At 43.4% G+C, this 21,242-nt stretch overlaps 1 protein-coding gene across 5 annotated transcripts in view; it reads right to left on the bottom strand.

Moving 5' to 3' along the window:
* Nucleotides 1–652: 652 nt before the first annotated feature.
* The window catches only part of camk4 (calcium/calmodulin-dependent protein kinase IV), a 178,167-nt gene continuing 157,577 nt past the window's right edge, over nucleotides 653–21,242 (bottom strand). For 4 of the 5 annotated variants that reach the window (XM_076988354.1, XM_076988355.1, XM_076988357.1 and 1 more), the window contains one exon: nucleotides 653–2,062. In XM_076988354.1, coding sequence (XP_076844469.1) covers nucleotides 1,898–2,062 — 165 coding nt within the window. In that variant the 3' untranslated portion in view covers nucleotides 653–1,897. Of the gene's footprint in view, nucleotides 2,063–19,426; nucleotides 19,477–21,242 lie in introns of those variants that run through there. The other variant, XM_076988356.1, reaches the window with a different exon arrangement.

Here is a 21,242-nt window from a genome sequence, read left to right as displayed (position 1 = left end):
GTTAGCATTCCAGTTAGCACTCCCCGCGTACATAACTCGCGCTAGCGAGCGCCGTGAACATGCTTATTAACGATTTATACACAATACAATACAAAACTTTAATCATGAAACAGAACAGTACATTCTACGGACAGTTACCAAGCAAACCCACACTAACATGAATACAGTTAACATAAATGATACACAACGAATATCAGGGAAGAGTTATATGAGCACATACCTCTCGCCTGAGTGGTTATATAAAGAGGACGAAATATGCGAGAGCGACGGTTTTGAACCCCTTGCTGCAACAGTAAGCCACACCCACTTATGGTCCCAATGGCTCTGACCTTCTCTGTCCCATAACCACCCGCTCTAATAACTCGTCTTTACCCAAATAAACATAAAAGCAGAACTGAATTTCTAAGGGGGGGCTTAATCTAGCGGAGTAACAATACCACACTGCTACACAAGCAACCAAGAGCCAAAACAGGAGCTGCAACTGTTACATGTTTACTTAACGTTAGTTAATTATTGTTAATGTGTTACTTCATGTGTTGTTCATGTTAACTAATGCATTACTTCACGTTAGTAAGTAAACACGTAATGTAAAGTGTTACTGTGAAAATAACATTGGGGTTAGTCTTTATGAATCACTGGAAAAGTCCACTCATTCCAGGATCCTGGACTTGTTTATTTGCATTTTGTTTTGCAGTATACAGTACCATTGTGAGATAGTTTTAAATTAGTCCTTTAACATAGAAACAGGCAGATAAAGAAAGTCGACACCTTTGTGTCATGCACAATGTGGCCCTCAAACAGCCTCTAACATCATACCATTTAACAAAATTCACATCAGTAAAATACAGTGCATTTTAGTTAAGTTAAACATGCAGAGCAAACCCTTATGCAGTATATCCATGTTACATTCCTTGCATGTCTTTGTCCAATAATTCCTAGACAGCATTCCCTGATAGTCTTTACATTAAAAGCATGCTATAAAGTACATAACATTCAGTCAAAACATGGGCAGTTTAATCTCATAACATTTAAATATAAAGGGAAAACTTTACATTTGGGGCTTACCAATGTAACAGGTTTTTTTGGCACTAGGAACAGGAATATGAATTTGTGCATAAGAATATCCATACAATTATTTTCTTATCTACACTTTCTTAACTACACATTAATGTTGAGCATCAATTTCTGTAGGTTTATAAAAGTAAAAAATAAAACCAGCTTGTAGCTTATACAAAACCAACTCCTTTGTGTCCTGTATTCAGGATTCAAATCCAAATCATACAATCTTATTCCTGAAATATGGAATATTTGTTTCTAGTAAGGATTAAAAACCTGGTTCATAATAAGGCATTCTTAATTGAAGTTCTGGTAAACATTCAGTCCAGTGATCATATGGAAACTGTATTATTCGTATTTCTAAATGGAACATGCTGTCTATTGCATACAAACCTAATCCAATTTTAAAATGCTTCTGTAACAAATGAGCTCACTGTAATGTTACATACATAAACTAATTAGAAGAATTAGAAGTCATGTTGCTCAAAAGAATTCAAACTTAAATGCAGTCAATTTGTGGTTCACATATCAAATATTGAACTCAAATGCAATGACCACCTAATGTCTGTTCATGGAAAAGCATTCAGTTCACCTATCTAGTTAAGTAATGTGCACAATGAGACTTAAATGTAAATGGTGTGGCATTTTTTGCAGAGTTCATTTGTGAGTTTTCTTAAGAAAACCAGTCACATGCAGGGAGAATTGAGAGCCAAGTGCATTCTTTCAGTCCTTTTATGAGGACCATGTTGCCTTAGTTCTGACCCACTGTGAAGCAACATTTTTAACATTTTCATTTTTAGTGAAAGACAAAGATTCTTTTCCAGTGCAAATCACCAGCAGTCTATGACTCCTTGTTGTGGAGTTTGGGATGCTCTTTCTCAGGCTGTTCCTCTTCTACCTCCTGATGGATGGAAGAGTCATTGCAGTTGGTCTTGTTGCCATCAGTGTTGCCATGGCTCCCGGCACTGCCCAACCGTGAAGAAGCCACCACAGCTTTGACTGCAGCCTGCACAGACCAAAGTATGATTGTAAACCTATAAGGTTTTTATTCACACAGATTTCCTTACGTTGGTTTTTTTCCTTTACATTGATTTGTTTTACTGTTTATATATTTATACATATATTTAATATATACTAAGCTCTGGGCATGAAGACAAAGATATCAACTATACATATGTAAGGTGGAGATGGTAGCTGGAGCCACTAGGTGGTGCGCACACTGTGCATGGTTTTTTGTGACTTTGCTTCCGCTGAGTTTTTTTTTGTTTTACTCCGTAAAAGTGAGACATGCTCAGTGTTGCGAATAACGCAGTTAAAAATAACGGCATTAGGTAACGGCACCATTTTGTCAGTAACGGGATAATATAATTTATTACTTTTCCTGTCGTTACGCCGTTGACGTTACTGGTCATTAAAAGCGGTGCGTTACTATATATTAATATACTAACAGTAATCCGAGCGGACCCCTGCCCAGGCTAGTGAGGAGTAACAGATCTCGATAGGTCACAGTTCTCGGTGTAACACCTGTTTAACTTAACAAGTCAGTAATCGATTGGCTAAGGCAGCGATATGGTAGCCAATCAGAGCCAGTGTTTTTACACGCGTGCCGAAGCACACCAGTGACACATGACACAAACAGAGAAGAGGCAGAAATGGTGAGTCAGGAGCAAGACAAAGAAAAATTAGCATTTTCAAGGTGGCGATATAAACATTATTTAAGAAAATACTTATAGTTCCTGAATGTCTACCAGACTGGGTATTTGATCTATTTAATTAAGAATAGAGGTTTTATTGTTAAGTTTACTTCTGTTGTGAACAAACCAGTTGTCTCAGGTTGAGATAATTTAATTTAATTTGATAGATGTAAATGCACTTTATATAGTGTAACTGTTTACTTTTGTTTTTTTTTACACAAAGATTTGGGATTTTAACACTAGGACTACAAGGATTTTCATACTCCCCTACTAGCTACCAAGAGCTCGTCAAAAGACGAGGCCATCCAGGCCATCCGGGAGGGGGGGGGGGGTGTGGGTGGGTGATAGTGGGAGCTGTGTAGGTCCATTGACTCAGATGGAATGCAGAAGAAAAAACCCTGGTGTTGTACATATGGGATATAGTGGCACATATAGTGGCAGTTTTTCAAAAGACAAAAACTATTTCAAATAAGGTAAAAAAAAATCAGAGCTATTTTGACTAATGAAAATGCTACTTTCTGCAGTGTGAGATTACCTAAATTTCCTCTATTTGTTTACTGGTTATGGCTGTTGTGTTTTTGGAAGAGGCACACTGCAAAAAGTACCATCTTGATAAGTTAAAATTGCTCAAGAATATTATTCTATTTCAAGTAGCTGAGGATTTTTTTTTGTAAAAATTTATGTAACCATATTCTTTACCTAGTGGCAGTTTTTCAAAAGACAAAAACTATTTCAAATAAGGTAAAAAAAAATCAGAGCTATTTTGACTGATGAAAATGCCACTTATATGCCACTATAATTCAAATATTATGTTTGTGTCAATTTCACATTATTTCAACCTTTCACAAATCAAATCTCAAACATATCCTGAGATGAGCAAACTTCTTGCAAGAGAGCTTGCAGTCTCATGAGGCAGCCAAAGGTGTGTATTGAAAGGTGTGTCAACAGCAACAGCTGACACATGCCTCATTTACATAACACTGGAGGTAAGAAGGGCTAATCACACCTACCAAGAGAGCAAGAGACTTATGTCATTTGACATAAGTTGGGAGTCTAGTAGGGAGTCTTTCTAAAGACGAGGGTTTGGTAGTTTTAGTGTTAACACTAGAACCCCGAAGGCCGCGAAAATTTTTGCAAGCTTATGTATGGTCCTGCTAATTGGGCAGGAGAAGGAGGGGTGATGTCCTCAGGACCTTGAGATCTCAGGAACTCTAGTGTTAAAGTGTTCTAGGAGCTCAAATCACTTCATCATAACATGTTTCAATCACACATTATCAACACAAAATATACATGTTTATTAAATGTTAAAAACTTGTGTTAATTTAACTTAATTGTTTAAGTTGCTGTTGAAGCAAAACAAATGTGTGCAACCAATGTCCACTATTGAATTGAGTAAATCCAACAAGTTCTTTTTTTCAGTGTATATGAGTGAGGGTGCACATATGGGATGAAGGTGTGTGGGTGTATGTGTGAGGTTGTATATATGGGATGAATATGTGTGGGTGTATATGTGTGTGAGGGTGTATACATGTGACGAATGTGTGTGGGTGTATATGTGTTTGGGTGAATGTGGATGTCCAATGTTGTATGAATGGTACTGCTGTACAGGCTACTCTCTGAGGTGGGGGTGGAGGGGGTCTGGGCTTTGATGCGGTGGCGGTGTGGGGTGTCTCCTTGGTCTCCCAGGTTGACCTCTTCCTGCCTCGAGTGGGTTAGCAGTGAAACACGGTGCGTAATGAGCCAGTTAGGACAGAGGACTATTTCTTCTGGACCTACTAACACCCCCACCGCCTCCACCCCCCGCACACACAAACAGTACTCATACATTTAGGTTCCTGGGGGGCGGGCATGTTATCCAGAGGTCGATGAGGTCTCTTCACCACTGTCTGTCCCTCAGTTTTTACTGCACTTTAGACATTAAGGGCTTTTGAGGGGATGGTGTGGACGAACACTGACCAGAGGCCCAGGGCTTTGCCCACATTTGTCCCAACACCAGTTTCCTCAATTTTAACTGCACCATAGAATCACACACTACCATACATTCATATACACCAACACCTACACACAACACTGCACTGGGGGTGGAGGGGTAGGAAGGTCTTTTTGTATAGGTGGGTGAATGTGTACGTATTGGGGCGGGGGGTGTATATATGGGTGTGTGTGTATGTATATATTTAGGTGAAAGTGTACTTACATTTGTGGATGTATATATGTGTGTAAGTCAGTAGCGAACCGTGACCATTAAACCTTGGCCCGCCCCCCCCAAAAAAAATTGTTTCCTCTCCTAATTAACTGCAATAAAGAAAAAAAAATTATACGACAGCTTTAGAAACGCAGTAGACAATAATATCTGTACTAGATAACTTCTTAAGCAAAATAAGGTTCCAACAAAATAAGGTTCACAGCTCCGTGTTCCTTGCGAGCGGAATATGTAAACAACGCGCACGAGGACATCAATGGAATGAATCAAAACTAGCTAGTGGTGGTACGCGAACGACAGCTAGTGTCGCCACAGCGGGCGGAAATGATCATACAGTTAAGCCCGCCCACTAAGAGGGAAGATATGATTGGCCAATTTTACTGTCATTTGAAACTGGTATTGCGCTAAATTATAACTGCCAGGCTCTCTGTAAACGAACAGCGGGCATCACAGTCCTGATAGGGGGAGACACAGGCTCACAGGCTTCCACTTAACCCCTCACCTTCCAACACAGATTGAATAGACACCGGTGAATAATTTATTTGCTTATATTTTTGTAATTGTTTAGATGTCGATTGTCAAACTGTAAGTAGATCAAATAAAATGGGATAAATGATATATATTTATGTTCTAAGAATATTTTTAGGCCCTCTGAGAGGGCGTAGAGGGCCCTGACGGTTCCCCACTGGTGTAAGTGTGTATATGGGTGTGGGTGAATGCGTGTGGGAGTGTATATGTTTGTGTGGATGTATTTGTCCGTGTAGGTGTATATATGGGTGAGGGTGTATATATGTGTGGGTGTGGGTGTGTGTGTGTATGTGGTTGTGTGTGGGGGTATATATAATGAGGGTGTCTATAAGGGGGTATGTGTATGTATGTAGTGTGTATGGGTGTGAACAAAGATGTGTGGGTGTATACGGGGGTGAAGGTGTGCGGGTAAATATGTGTGTGGGTGTATATATGGGGGTGAATGTATATATGAGGTTGAGTGTGTGTGAGGACAGCTGGTTCTGTTTCTGGGGCTTGTTGTGCCTGGTCCTTTCCCGGCAGCTCCCCTGTGGTTACTTCTCCCCTCTAGCGAGGGGGCGCCTTGGGGTTTTGGGGCCTGGCCTGGAAGTGCGGCATGGGAGTTGGTCCGCTCCCCTAGGCGGTTGTGGTCTGGGGTGGCTCGGGGCTTCTAGGCAGGGGAGTTGGGGGTCTGCTGGTTAATGGTTGGCTCTCTGGCATGGGACACTGGGGATTTGCTGCTGGCCCATGATGGGGGAGGTCATCCTGGGGGGCGGCTCTGTTTCCTCTGGTTCCGCTGGGCCTGCGCTCCATGGTTGGGAGCGTGCTGCCCGGGGTCTCCCTCTCCTGGACGCTGGGGCAGGCATGCGGGTGTCACTGGGAAGTGCGGCCCTGGGACTCCACTGCTCCTGAAGGGGCTGCTGGTCTTTCTCAGCCTGCCTCTGGGGGAATGTTTTAACTGCCATAAATATTGTCATTTGTTTTGATACTTTTTGTTAAAATATTTATTTCTTCATTTAAGTAATTTTGGGTTGCATTATATGAGAACTAAAATTACCATCTGTGTTGTACACGGACCCTTTTTACCGATACTTTTTTTGTTTTATGAAGAAGGTGCACAAGTCAGACATTCAGACATCTTGCTAAGCTAAAGGATAGCTAAAGTTGTTAAAACGGATAGTACGTCATCTGTTTGGTGATTCTAGTTGCAAATTAACTTATTCCCTCTCGGTTATGTGCAGCCAGCGAGGTATGTTAATAGCACTGTTTATCTATGTGCATTTTACGTTCATTTTTGTTGTATGTTTGAATACAAACATGTGATTGTTATGTTCACGACGGTGGATTGGAGTGTGAAGTGCCAGCCCAAGGGGAAAATAAATCCATCAGTAACGGAAGAATCAAAGTGTTGTGTATTTCCTGGAGGGAGTGAAAGTCAAACTCGGACCTGCGTGAAGCTTCACTAACCAATGCATGCCGGAGCTTCGTGAAGCCTCTCTATCCAGCACGTGCCGGACAGCTACAAAACGATAAGTCACTGTTTAACGTTAAAGACACACAAGTTCATTAGTTTCTCCGTGAAGACATCCATAAGTCAGACACTAAAGTTGTGTTCTGAAAAGTGACAAAAGAGTGGAAAACTACAAGGAGCTGTGTGTAACCTAATTTACAAAACAGTGTTTCAAATATAAGAAAAGACGCTCATGTAGCTATTTTGGCATGTAAATGAAGATAGTGAATTGATTGATTTAACAAGAAATGCTATATTCGGTCTATGTTAAGTTAGCTGATATTTGAATGTTCTGAAGTTATAGTTTTCATGGTCTGTATTATTTATATACAAGTTAATTAAGTAAGTGTTGAGAGAAAAGATGCTTCTTTCATATCTCACCCCTTTGTCTCTATGGAGATTATTCATCGTCTGCTGTCTGTCAACCCCTGATGGGGCAACCATCAGAATCCCTGAGAAGTGTGATGGTTGCCCACATTTGCATGCCCAGCACCTCTGTCCTTTGTTTGTATATCCTTTGAAGTCTTAACCCTAAGGTGACGACTATCAACTACCCAACCTAATGTAGATTGCCCAAGTGCCCTCACCTTCATCCCACAGTGACCACTCCTTATACTCCTCTACCTCCTCGCCTTCATCTCCCACTTACCCCCCTTAAGCTCCTCGTCTTCCTCCTCCCACATTCCACAATGTATATAAGGTCCTCCCAAAATAGACTACAGTAGAACTGGTCGTGATCCACCTTATGTTACATGCTCTGTGTGTCAATAAACTTGTCAACACTGAAGCTGTCCAGTCTTCTGACTCCTGAGTCTGATTCCTGAAGGCCGAATTTAACTTTAAGTGTTACTTAACTGTAATATTTATGCCTTTCTGTCACGCAAGTTCACTTGAGATAAACTATGCTGCTTGTGGTAATTATATACTGAGTTTTATAAGCAATTAAGATGTCACAAGGAAGTGAAAAAGACCAAGGTGTATTAACTGGGGTACAACAAGTAGAATAATAATTTAAATAATTTAATAATTTACAGCATTTGCCAGACACCCTTATCCAGAGCAACTTACATTTTTATCTAATTTTTATACAAGTGAGCAATTGAAGGATAAGGGCCTTGCTCAGGGGCACCTCAGTCATGGCCTCAGGTCTGGGGATCGAACCCACGACCCTCCGGTCACAAGACCAGTTCCCTAACCACTAGGCCATGACTGCCCTGAACAGTCTGAAGAGCATCGTAGGAGTGAAAGATATTGCACTTTAACAGAAAAGGGAAAAGACTTGCACAAGGAAAGGTTGAAAGGGCTACAACTTCACTTTGACAGCATTTATGAATGCTGGAAGGCTCTAACCAAGGTAGCTAAAAAATCAGTTATAAAACAGGATCCCAGTCATATCCTACAAGAGCATATCGACAGTATACAAAGGGAATTATCTGAGCCGAACACTGTCTATGATGAGCACCGAAGGATTGACAGCCCTTCTCATGACATGCGTCGCAAGTTGGACAACTGTACCTCAATTACCCAGATTGTAGTACATAATGCCTAGTCTCAAATTCAAGGAATAGAGAAGGAGCTGACATGCCCTGATGCTAAATCTGTATTTGCATCTTCCAATTCCAGTGTTTCACCTTCTGCCTCTAGTTGCTCTAAAGCTAATTCCATACACTCTAACGCAGGGGTCTCCAACACGTCGCTCGCGAGCTACCAGTAGCTCGCCACCCCTTTCCGAGTAGCTCGCCAAAGGGCCAATGAATTACATATAAATTTGTAAACCTAATTGGTCCCATCGAGAAATCTACTTAAATTTATGTCCAATCAAAATTCACAGTTGTCCCTCCCCTTCTAACACTAAATGATTATTCGCCAATTATACAACAGTTAGTTCACAATCCGACTGGTTGAGAAGTGTTCTAACCCTGCAGATATGTGTGATAACAGCACGGTATTCTCATTCTCTGTATCACTCTGCGGACGTGTTGTCAAGTAACGGCATGTACATACGATAACACACTCCCTCTCATGTTCTATTGCTCAATTAGCTGTCAATCAAAAAGTTAGGCTGCCGTCAATATTGAATAAACCAGGGGTCACCCACGTCATGAGTCGCCCGCGGGCTTGTTTTAAAAATAGCTCACTATAGCGCCATGCACCATGCGACTTTCGTTCACCCCCCCCCCCCTCCCCCGCTCAACAACTTTCGTTCACCACCACCCATCCTCCCCCCGCCACCCCCCCACCCCCCCCCCCCCCCCCCCGTAGCCCTCCACAATTACTGGTATCCAAGAAGTTGCTCCCAGTTCCAAAAAGGTTGGAGACCCCTGCTCTAACGTGTCCTCAGTCCAAAGACAAGAAGCTGCTGCTGAGTATGCAGCTACACGGGCTGTATTGACAATTATGGCTGAGCAAGAATGTCACCAAGAAAAATTGCACCGACTTGAAGCTGAGGATAAGCTGATAGTTGCAGGGCAAGAAGCAGCTGCATTAACCCGCCGTCTTCAAGTAGAAAAGGAAGAAACTGAGCGTAGAATAGAAAGCGAGAGACAAGAAGCTGCTCTCTTAAAGAAACAGCAAGAAGAGAATTCTTTAAGAAAACCTAAGAAACCTAAGAAAACCTAAGAGGTTGAGCACCTGTAGGAGCTAAAAAAGCTGAATGCAGCCAGAGCAAGGCTTCAAGTCTATGATGAAAGGGACGTTCTCTCAGTTCAAGGAATTGTCCCACAATGGTCTGAACCACATAAGGTTGTGCAAAAAAATGAAAAGAAGAGCTGCTCAGACTACATGAACTTCATGAACAACATTAATGCTCGTGGTGAAGCTGAAAAGGTTCCAGAGGAAGAGCTCAGCAATCAACCAGTTTGGTACATGGAGTGTACCACCCTCAGAAGCCTGGGAAGATACGAGTGGTCTTCGATTGTTCAACAAGATACCAAGATACATCACTCAATGACCATCTTCTTACTGGGCCAGAGCTCACAAACAACTTGATTGGAGTACTTTGTAGGTTTCGCAAAGGTCCAATTGCTATTATGTGTGATGTAGAACAAATGTTCCATCAGTTCTATGTAAGGCCTGAAGACCAAGACTACCTGAGGTTCTTATAGTGGGAGAATGCGGATTTAGAGTCTATGCCATCAATTGATTGGATGAAAGTCCATCTCTTTGGTGCAGCCTCCTCACCTGGCTGTGCTAAATTTGGTCTTAAACATTTAGCTGCTAAAGTTCAGGATCAGTTTAATCAAAGCACTGTTAAATTCATCCAAAGAAATTTTTATATCAATGATGGTCTTGGCAGTGCATCATCTGAGGCTGAAGCAGTCCAGCTTATCAAGGAAGCTGGTGCGCTCTGCAGCAGAGGCAAACTTCGGCTCTGTAAATTTATTTTAAACAGCCGAAAGGTACTGGAGTCAATACCAGATGAAGAACGTGCTGAAGGTGTCAAGGATCTGAACATGACTTTGGGAGAAAGACAAGCCAAATACAAGTCATGCCAGGTTATACAACCTGTGCCAAGAAGGGGAAGAGGCCTAGCAGACACCACCATGCCTCCTCCCCTGACCCCTGCCGTGAGAACCCCATGAGCCTTGAGGAGATGCAGCAAGACCCAGTGGTTGCACTGTTGCTGCATCAGGCACAGGCTACCATGGTGGAGACACTGGCGGAACATCTGCGCCAAGCTGCACGGCGGATGTGGAGAGAGAGACACTTCCCTTCCTCCAGAGACTCCTCGCCCCTGAGAGTCGGCTCCTTGGAGCTCTGCACAGTGGAGAAGATCCCCGAGAGTGAGTTTGAGGGGGAGGAGTCGGAAGAAGCCACTGAGTATTATGGTGAGGGCGAGGAGGAAGAGGAAAGCCCACCTCCATCCATGTACTCGGCGCCATCTGAGCAATATGGAGAGGAGGCGACCCCCCCTCCGTCCGAGTGCTCTGACCCTGCTGAGTACAGTGAGGAGGAGGTGAGCCCCCCTCCGTCCGAGTACTCGGATCTCATGGAGCGTGAGGGAGAGAATCAGAATCAGAATCGGGCTTTATTGGCCAAGTATGCTCACACATAAAGGAATTTGTGTTTGGTTACAGTAGCTCCCAGTGCACAATAACTAACAGTAACATCACCGATGTAAAACATTTACTCACACATAAACACACACACAAAACATACATTGTAAACCGTGTGCAAAGTAGTATATCTACAATAAAGTGCTGAGTGCAGCAATAAAAGACACTGAGGTGCAGACTGAGTTAAATAGATCAATTAAACTGAATTAAATAAGGCATATAAATAAGAGGAAATTACTGGCAGAGACAATAGGTACAGTGGTTCTTGGGCACCATCACCAGATTAATAAAGTGCAGTACAGGAGGTGAACAGGGTGAGAGGGACGAGCTGGATATGGATTGTGAGTAACAGTCTTGTGTGTGACAGACTGTATCCTGGATGTTGTGTTGTAGTGTTCAGCTGTTCATAAGAGTGATGGCATGTGGGAAGAAGCTTCTCTTTAGTCTGGTGGTCTTAGTTTTCAGTTGTCTAAAACGCCATCCTGAGGGGAGACGCTGGAACAGGTGGTGTCCAGGGTGTGAAGCATCAGACACAATATTCTCTGCACTCTTCCTGGTTCTGGAGGTGTGTAGGTCTGGCAGGGTGGGTAGTGTCACACCGATGGTCCTCTCTGCAGACCTGATGATGCGCTGCAGTCAGTGGGTGTCATGTTTGGTAGCTGAGCTGCCCCACACTGTGATGGATGCAGTGAGGACAGACTCAATGGTGGCGGTGTAGAACTGCACCATCAGCTCCTGGGGCAGGTTGAACTTCCTCAGCTGATGCATGTACAGTCTCTGCTGAGCTTTCTTGATGATGGAGCTGATGTTGTAGTCCCATTTCAGGTCCTTGGAGATTGTTGTACCAAGGAACTTGTAGGAGTTCACGGCATCACAGTACTGTCCAGGATGGTAAGTGCTGGAAGGGTAGGAGGGCCTCTCCTGAAGTTCACTCTCATCTCCACTGTTTTTGCTGTGTTCAGTTCCAGGTTGTTGTAGTTGCTCCAGAGGACCACCTGCTCAACAGCCCGTCTGTAAGCAGACTCATCACTGTCCCGGATGAGACCAATGACTGTCAAATCATCTACAAACTTCAGGATTTTGACTGAGGGGTCAGTGGAGGTACACTCGTTTATGTAGAGTGAGAAGAGCAGAGGGGAGAGAACACAACCTTGTGGAGCTCCTGTGCTGTTGGTCCTGGTTCCTGAGGTGATCTTTCCCAGCCTCACCTGCTGCTCTCTGCTAGTGAGGAAGCTGGTAATCCACTGGGAGGTGGAGGCTGGCACACTGAGTTGGGTCAGTTTGGTGTGTAGATGTCCGGAGATGATCGTGTTGAACGCAGAGCTGAAGTCCAAGAACAGAACTCTTGCTTATGTACTTGGATGGTCAAGGTGCTGGAGGATGTGATGAAGACCCATGTTCACTGCATCGTCCACCGATCTGTTGGCTCGATAAGCGAACTGCAGGGGGTCTAGCTGGGGGTTGGTGATATTCTTCAAGTGAGTGAGAACCAGCCTCTCAAAGGATTCATGACCACAGAGGTCAGTGCAATGGGTCTGTAATCGTTCAATCCTGTGATGGTGAGCTTTTTGGGGATGAGTATTATTGTGGAGCGTTTGAAGCATGATGGTATGACACACAGCTCCAGTGATTTGTCCAGCTGGTCTTCGCAGATCCTCAGACAGGAAGGTGACACTCCGTCTGGGCCTGGTGCCTTCCTCACTCTTTTTTGAAGAGTCGTGGCACGTCTCCTTCACTGATCTTCAGGGTAGGCTGTATGGGTGGCTGAGAGTCAGGGGGGTGTGAATTGGTGCTGTCAGGTTGGGTGGAGCTGGGCTTTTCAAACCTACAGTAAAAGCTGTTAAGGTCATCAGCCAGTTGATGACCCCCCATTGTCTGGTGGGGGGCTCTTTTGTAGCCTGAGAGACTGCAGGTACTTCCAGATGGCTGATGGCTCATGAGATGTCCTCACAGAAGCTGATGTAGGATGTCACTGTGTCAGTGTATTCGTCCAGGCTGCTTGTTGCGTCATCAAACACACACCAGTCTGTTGACACCATGCAGTCCTGAAGCCTTTCTTTTGCCTCACTGGTCCACTTCTTTACAATACTAACCTCAGGATTGAGCATCTGTCTGTAGGTTGGGAGAAGATGGACCATAGAGTGGTCAGATAGGCCCAGAGCAGCTCGGGGAACAGAGCAATTTAGGCAGCTCACTAGTGAGTTTCGTTCTGTTGAAGTCCCCTAAAATTATGAAAATGGAGTCTGAGTGTTTATGCTCCGCGCTGATGATCTGGTCAGTGAGAGCACACACAAGCTTTGCGGGATGTAAACTCCGACGAGCACCACGGAGGAGGACTCACGCGGGCAGTAGAACGGTTTACAGTTGATGAACACAGACTTCAGATCAGGACTGCAGGTCTTCATGAACACAGTGACGTCTGTACACCAGCCGCAGTTAATATAAAAGCAGATTCCACCTCCTCAAAATTTTCCCGAGGTCTGAAAGCCAGCGAGTTGCAGCGCGCTGTCCAGGTGGCCTCAGTAAGCCAGGTCTCTGTGAAGCACAGTGCCGCAGAGAGAAAAGTCCTTATCACTAGAACTACTAGTGATACTAGTACTGCTTTCGACAGTACCCCACTAGAACTACCAAGCCGCCTGCTTTCGACAGTGTCCCAACTAGACTCTTGGTCTCTTGGCAGGTGTGATAAGCCCTTCTCACCTCCAGTGTTATGTAAATGAGGTGTGTGTCAGCTGTGGGTGGTTGCTGTTGACACACCTTTCAATACACACCTTTGGCTGCCTCATGAGACTGCAACCTCTCTTGGCAGAAGTCTGCTCAACTCAGGACCATGTTTGAGATTTGTTTTGTGGAAGGTTGAAATAATGTGAAATTGACACAAACATAATATTTGAATTATAGTGGCATATTGATTATTCAAAAAGGCTCTGATTTTTTAACCTTATTTTAAGTAGTTAAAACTGTCAATAGGTATAGGTAAAGATATTTTTACATAAATGTATACAAAAAACCCTCAGCTACTTGAAATAGAATAATATTCTTGAGCAATTTTAACTTATCAAGATGGTACTTTTTGCAGTGTGTCTCTTTCAAAAACACAACAGCCATAACTGGCAAACAAAAATAGAAAATTTACTTTTCTCTCCCTACTCTCTTTTTTTGGCCTACCTCCACCCCCCCCACACCTTCTTTGGAGGACAACTTTATTTTTATGTAAGGATCAGAAAACAATTCTGTACCACCACCATCACCACACAGAGAGTAGTCTGTTCAGCCATACCAGTGTTATGAAAATGAGGCCATTACATTGATTCTAAATGTAGGAGTACTGTTTGTGTGTTTGTATGGGGAGGGGTGGAGGTGGGAATATGCAGGTCCAGAAGAAATGGTCCTCTGGAACAAGGTGAAGGTGAATTGGTGAAGCCACCCCCCACCCCCAAAAAAAGTCAACATTGCCAGAAATTTATATTCAAGTTAGCTTTATTGGTATATAGGTGTATATATAAATACACCTATGAATATTCTGCACACACCTGGCACTGCCACATCATCTCCTTTCTGCACTTGCCACATGTGAACCTATCACAAGACACACGATTAGTGGCACGGTTACTTTTGCAACAACACTTGACCTGGCACCATGCCCTTTTCCCTGTGTCAGGTGTGGGTGGTTGCTGCTGCTGAGCCTTTTCCTTGGCCACCTCCTTGGCTGCCACATGAGCCTGTGCAAGCTCTTCTGTAAGATTGACCAAAAACTCCGACCGTCTCTCCTTTACCCCAGTGCATGCTTGAAAAAGCACATAGGCATTCAGTGCTGCAATGTCAATCATATTATAAAACACAGCGACTGGCCAACGCCGTGTTCCGCAACGCACAGTGTACTTTCGTACCATCTGGTCCATTTATATCCACACCACATTTTAGGGAGTTGTAGTCAGTGATTGTGTTTGGCTTTTTTTTTGTGTGTTCCCAGTCTCCACCGTACTATGCATGGTACTGAGGATGCAGACAGTCTTTCTACGTTTGGGTGCGTAAACGGTCAGTGTGGCACCAGAGGTTGAAAACACCTGTGTGCTGAATTCCTCACGAACCAAAGTCTTTTTGGCAGAGTCTGGAAGCTCACGACGAATCCTGTTTACTGTGCCAAGGAGGGTGGTCTTCCGGCCCAGCAATCGTTTTGCTAGTGACAGTGAGGTGAAAAAATTGTCTGTGGTAACAGCTCTACCTTTGTCCATAAATGGTTCCATGAGCTTTATCACCACATTTTCTGATAGTCTTTCCCCTGTGGGACGACTGGAGTCTTTACCAAGGTATGGGATGATGTTGGATACGTACTTGGTTTTCAGGTCACATGCCACCCAGAACTTTATCCCAAACTTGTCTGGTTTTGTGGCTATATACTGAAGAAAACAGCAACGGGTCTTGGATGGGAAAAGTTGCTCATCTATGGTGATCTATGGTTGCTCATCTAAGTTGCTCATCTATCTATACAGGACAGGATAGAAATGAGGGGGAGAGAAAAGTAATTTTTTAACCTTATTTTCAGTAGTTTTTAGCACTTTGAGTTGCATGAATGTATGAAAGGTGCTATAGAAATAAAGATTATTATTATTATTTATTATAAAAAGGGAAGGGCAGAAAAAAACAGCTCAAATGACCACTGCAATGCTTCACCAACTGCTGCTACATTGGACATCCATATTCACCCAAACACATATACACACACACACACACACACCCTCACACACATACACCCACACACCTTATTTTCAGTAGTTTTTAGCACATGCATGTATGTATGAAAGGTGCTATAGAAATAAAGATTATTTATATTATAAAAAGGGAAGGGCAGAAAAAACACAGCTCAAATGACCACTGCAATGCTTCACCAACTGCTGCTACATTGGACATCCATATTCATCCAAACACAAAGACAGTCTCCCTCAATCTCCCCAAGGGGAGGCCAGAGTTTTCTCTTCTCTATCTGAGTCAGTGAACACATCCAGCAGAACAATGAACTGATGGTTCACACCATCACCCCCCCCCTCCACCCACTCCCCGTCTACCTATAATGGCTGCATGTGCATAACAAAGGGTGGCCTAATGGGATGCAAATGTCCCCAGAACTGCCCCCTGGTGGAGGCCAGGTAGAAAAGTTTGGAATTAAAATGGTGGTAGTCCTAGTGTTATTGGTCCAGTTCAGAAGTGAAAGTTCGTCCATTTTGTTGCCTAGCGAGCGGAGGTTGGCCATATGAATGCTTGGTAGAGCTGTACGGAGTTCGCACTGATGAAGTTTAACACTACTGCTCCTGAGATTTCAAGATCCTGAGGACATCACCCCTCCTTCTTGCCGGCAATTAGCAGGACCAAACATCACCCTTTATTATGTTAATTAACAGAGCAAGACTGAGGCAGCAGTTAGTATGAGCTGCTGTGGGTGTGTTCTTCAGAGTCATAATAGAAACAGAAACACAAATGCAGGAGATAGATAGATAGATAGATAGATAGATAGATAGATAGATAGATAGATAGATAGATAGATAGATAGATAGATAGATAGATAGATAGATAGATAGATAGATAGATAGATAGATAGATAGATAGATAGATAGATAGATAGAATTTTTCTTTTCAGTTAGGAGTATGTTCAGTTAGAATTAGTTTTTTCCTGTCTTTTCCTCTCCTTTTCCAGCCTGCCGGAAATCACAAACATTTATCAGTGCAACGCGATCATAATGCTTACGAGCGAACATCGGCCAGCATGCCCGGCGGCGTGCCCCCCGAGAGCTTCCGAAGCGACTGGTCGCATTCCTTCTGAGAAGGCTGCAGGGAAGTCCGCCAGCCGCGCTGCACCCGACAGAGGGTGTGCGGCAAGGACAGGAGGGGGATCGCCCATTGCAGCGCCTGCAACCCAGGGAGGGTTTTCCCCTCTAATTAACCTCCTCCAGGTGCATTTACATTTACATTTATGGCATTTAGCAGACGCTCTTATCCAGAGCGACTTACAAAAGTGCTACGTAGTTGCTTGGAATCTCCAAGGTAGTATAGATAGTCCTGAACACAAGGTACTCTAAGCTGGAAAAACCACTAAAGTCATATGATACCTAACAATTATACCTGAATATACACATCACCTGAGGAAAAAGACAGTAAGCAATTCCTATAACCCAATTATGCACAATACCTAAGAAAAAGACAGTAAGCAATACCTGTAACAAACACCAGAGGAAAGAGATGATAAAGCACAATAGACGAAGCATAATTATGTAAAGTGCATTTGAAAGACGTGGGTCCAGTCAGCGTCTGAAGACAGCAAGTGACTCCGATGTTTGGACACACAAGGGAAGTTCATTCCACCACCTTGAAGCCAGGACAGAGAAAAGTCTGGATGCTTATCTCCCATGTGTCCTGGATGATGGAGGGTCAAGACGAGACATACTTGAGGCGCCTCCGCGCTCTAGGTATGCTTCTGGGTTTTACCATGGCCATCAAGTAAGGAGGAGCTGGACCATTCTTTGCTTTGTAGGCCAGCACCAGGGTTTTATATTTGATGTGGGCAGCTACCGGAAGCCAGTGGAGGGAGCACAGCAAGGGAGTGACATGGCTGAACTTGGGAAGGTTGAAGACCAGCCGAGCTGCAGCGTTCTAGATCAGTTGCAGGGGTTTGATGGCATGCATAGGAAGACCAGCCAGTAGGGAGTTGCAGTAGTCCAGTCTTGAAATGACAAGGGACTGGACAAGGACCTGAGTGGCCTCCCCCGAGAGAAATGGCTGAATCCTCCGGATGTTGTGAAGGGCGAATCTGCATGATTGTGTTGTGTTAGCAACGTGGGCCGTGAAGGAGAGTTGATTGTCGACAACTACACCAAGGCTAGGCGCTTCCATGGATGGAGTGAAGGAAAAGAAGAGCTGCGTGTCATCCGCATAACAGTGATAAAGGAAGCCATGTGCAGAAATTGTCTCACCCAGTGAGCGGGTATAAAGGGAAAAAAGAAGTGGAAACAGCACTGAGCCTTGTGGAACACCGGTGGAGAGTTTGTATGGCGTGGATGTTGATCCTCCCCATGTTACTTGGTAGGAACGACCCTCCAGGTAGGATGCAAACCACGTCCATGCATTCCCAGTGATACCAAGGCCTGAAAAGATGGACAGGAGGATCTCGTGATTGACTGTGTCAAAGGCCGTCGAAAGGTCAAGCAGAATCAGAACTGATGATAGTTCAGTTGCTCTAGCCGCATGGAGTTTGTCAGTTACTGCAATGAGTGCAGTTTCCGTAGAATGTGCCGGCTTGAAGCTGGTACAGCCCCTAACCCCTCCTTATGTTGTCTACATCTAGCCGTCTGTGGATCTTCGTGGGTGTGGTTGTGTCTGAGTGTGTTCATCAGTCTCACCTGTGGCTCGACTCATGAACACTCTGGGCTTATGTGGTTTGTCTATTTAATGTGCGTTCGCTCAGTGTCCCGTGCTCGTCTTTGTCAGGAGTCATATACGTTGATGTGTGTTATACGTGTGCTTTCTGTGCTATTTCTGTAGTAAATAAAGTGGTTAGTGTGTGCCATCCTTCTCTCAGCGCCCAGCATCACAGATGTGCAAGTTTATTTTCCCCAACAGGATAACACGGAAAATAACTCATAATAAACTCAAAAATAAAAGTCACCAAAATAACAATGTATATTTCTTACCATAACCACTTACAATTTCAAGATACACAGACACAGTTGAAAACTGTTGCTTCCTCTCAGCCCCTGTCTGCAGTGGAGTTCACCATGGGTATATAAATACTGAGTGAAAGTCCCTCTAGTGGCAAGGAAGTCAATTACAGTAACTGAGAAACTGAGAAAATATTACTTGCATAATAATTTGGAACAGTGTTAAAACAAAGTTATCCGCCAAAGATGGGGGGCCAAAAAAAAATTTTTTTTAAATGAACGGCGAATTAATTGGCGAATCAAGAAGTCATGTGATTTCATATTTTGTCGACATTTTTTGTTTTACTCCATAATGCCACTGCCCACTATGGATTCAGAGAGTTTTGCCAATAAAGCAGCGCAACCTGATGCACCGCACAGGCCCGTAGCCAGCATTGTGATGGGGGGGGGGGGGGGGGGGGGGGATCTTTTTCCCTCAAAAGTGGACTTCATTTGGCTCTCTACTGTAATGCCCCCTAAATACACGAGCACACTTCAAACCTTTTAATTTAGACATATTTTATTCATTATAAGTTTGTTGTGAGTCTGGTGTTGCTGTCCTTATTTGTTCGTCTGTTGCTCCACATCTGTTAACATAATTTTGATATAAATGTAAGTGTTACTCAAACTTCCTACATCTATGATGTGACTTCATTGTCTGTCTCTGTTGCTCACCACAGTTGTCTGTTGCTTTGTTCCATTGTCTCTGTGGCTGTCCTCCATTGTCTGTCTCTGATGTTGCTGTCCTTTATTGCCTATCTCTCTACTGTTGACATAAATAGATAAAAATTACTTCATGAGGTACACTATCGGTATGGTCATTAAAACTTAAACTTAAAAACTGAAGTGTTCCGTCTTATTCAAATCTTCCTACAACTGTGCTGGGACTTCATTCTCTCTCTGTTGCTCACCTAGGTCTGTTGTTGCTCTTCCTCCTCTGTATCTCTGTTGCTGTCTGTCTCTGTTGCTTTTATTCATTGTCTGTCTATTTTTCCTCTCCATCTTTTGTATCTCGCCTTCTTTTTCTTTATTTTTTAATTGGGTCTTGCCTTCACTGTCTGTCTGTTTTTCCTCTCCTTTAGGGTCATTTTACGGGAAATCTGACACTTTGGAACCCAACCGACACAGATTTTCATCAAACTTTGTGTGCCTTTTTAGTGGCAATGTAGAACCCCAAAACTGCATTTGCGTGAATCTGGCACTAATAATTCAGAGGTTGTTCATGACATTGCAGGCTATGTGTGGAAAAGATACTGACCATTTTAAAATATAGTTTTTTTTAATATTCAGATTTTAGTTTTTTAATATACTCTGCTAACTGTTCAATGTTTGTGTACTCTGTAGAGCCAGAAAAGAGCTAACATTTCCATATTTAACTCCTTTTTTACACCTTTATACTGTATTTTATTTACTATGGCCTTAAGAGCAACAGGCATGTTGAGAGTAAAAAACACCCTAACATGATCATCAGCATTGCAAAGTGAGTGAATTTTATTGTCATTTAACCTTTCTTAAAAATCAACTAAAATCCAGACTTTGGAATTATCTGAATAATAACACTAATAATCCGGTGTTACATGTACAATATACTATTGGGCTAAGCCGAGCCCGGCACTGTTAACGCAGGGGAGTTGTAAAGAATTAGAAGCCCTGCACTCAGCAGCTTAGAGATTTTGGGCCTTTTTTTGAACAAGTCACCAATGTTTTGGGACAATGTTACCGCTGATTTTTTCCGTTTTCGCTCCTTGTCTTCTTTTTTACCCATTTTCTCAAGTAACTTAATACCAAGATTCAAATTCTTTCCATTAGCTAACAACAGAAATGGGGGAATTACCGCCACCTACTGGATTAGTGTAAAACAGTCTGAACAAAATTTGTAAAGAGAAATATTTAACCATTTTTCTTACTCCTCACTTCTCTGAGTCTACTTATTAGTCTGGATGTGATATGTAAGATTTTATGTATATTCACCAGAGATTAACAATTAATTCATTGAATAGCCTACCTATCTTGAGAGGCATGTGTGTACGGGGGGAGGGGGCGAGGGGGGCGGCGGGGGGAGGGGGGGATCGAATGAACCCTTCAATCCCCCCCTGGCTATGGGCCTAACACAGAGCTTTGCTAGGGAACTACAGAGAGAGAGAAAGGGTTACATATATATGGATATGTTTATAATGCAAGGAAACAATCTTTACAGTGAAACAATATTTTCAGAAAACTTACAGGCAGCCATGACTGTGTAGTGTGAAGAACGCAGAAGATTTTTCATTCCCTTGCTCTGAGGGTCTACTGTCATAATCACAGGACGTGCATTGCCTCACAAAATTTGAAACTAACCATCTCTGGTCCTTTAAGGTTTCTATAGGATGAACTCAAAATTCCTAAGAAAAGGTTTTTCAGCTCCTCTGCTGGGGACCCAAAGTTCACGACCCCAGGACTGTTTCATTCCCTTGCTCTGAGGGTCTACTGTCATAATCACAGGACGTGCATTGCCTCACAAAATTTGAAACTAACCATCTCTGGTCCTTTAAG

This window comes from Brachyhypopomus gauderio, unplaced genomic scaffold (assembly GCF_052324685.1).
Source record: "Brachyhypopomus gauderio isolate BG-103 unplaced genomic scaffold, BGAUD_0.2 sc61, whole genome shotgun sequence".
In the NCBI taxonomy this organism is placed as follows: Eukaryota; Metazoa; Chordata; class Actinopteri; order Gymnotiformes; family Hypopomidae; genus Brachyhypopomus; species Brachyhypopomus gauderio.
The sequence above is the reverse complement of the archived record's forward strand: the minus strand, read 5'-3'. Positions and strand labels throughout refer to the sequence as shown.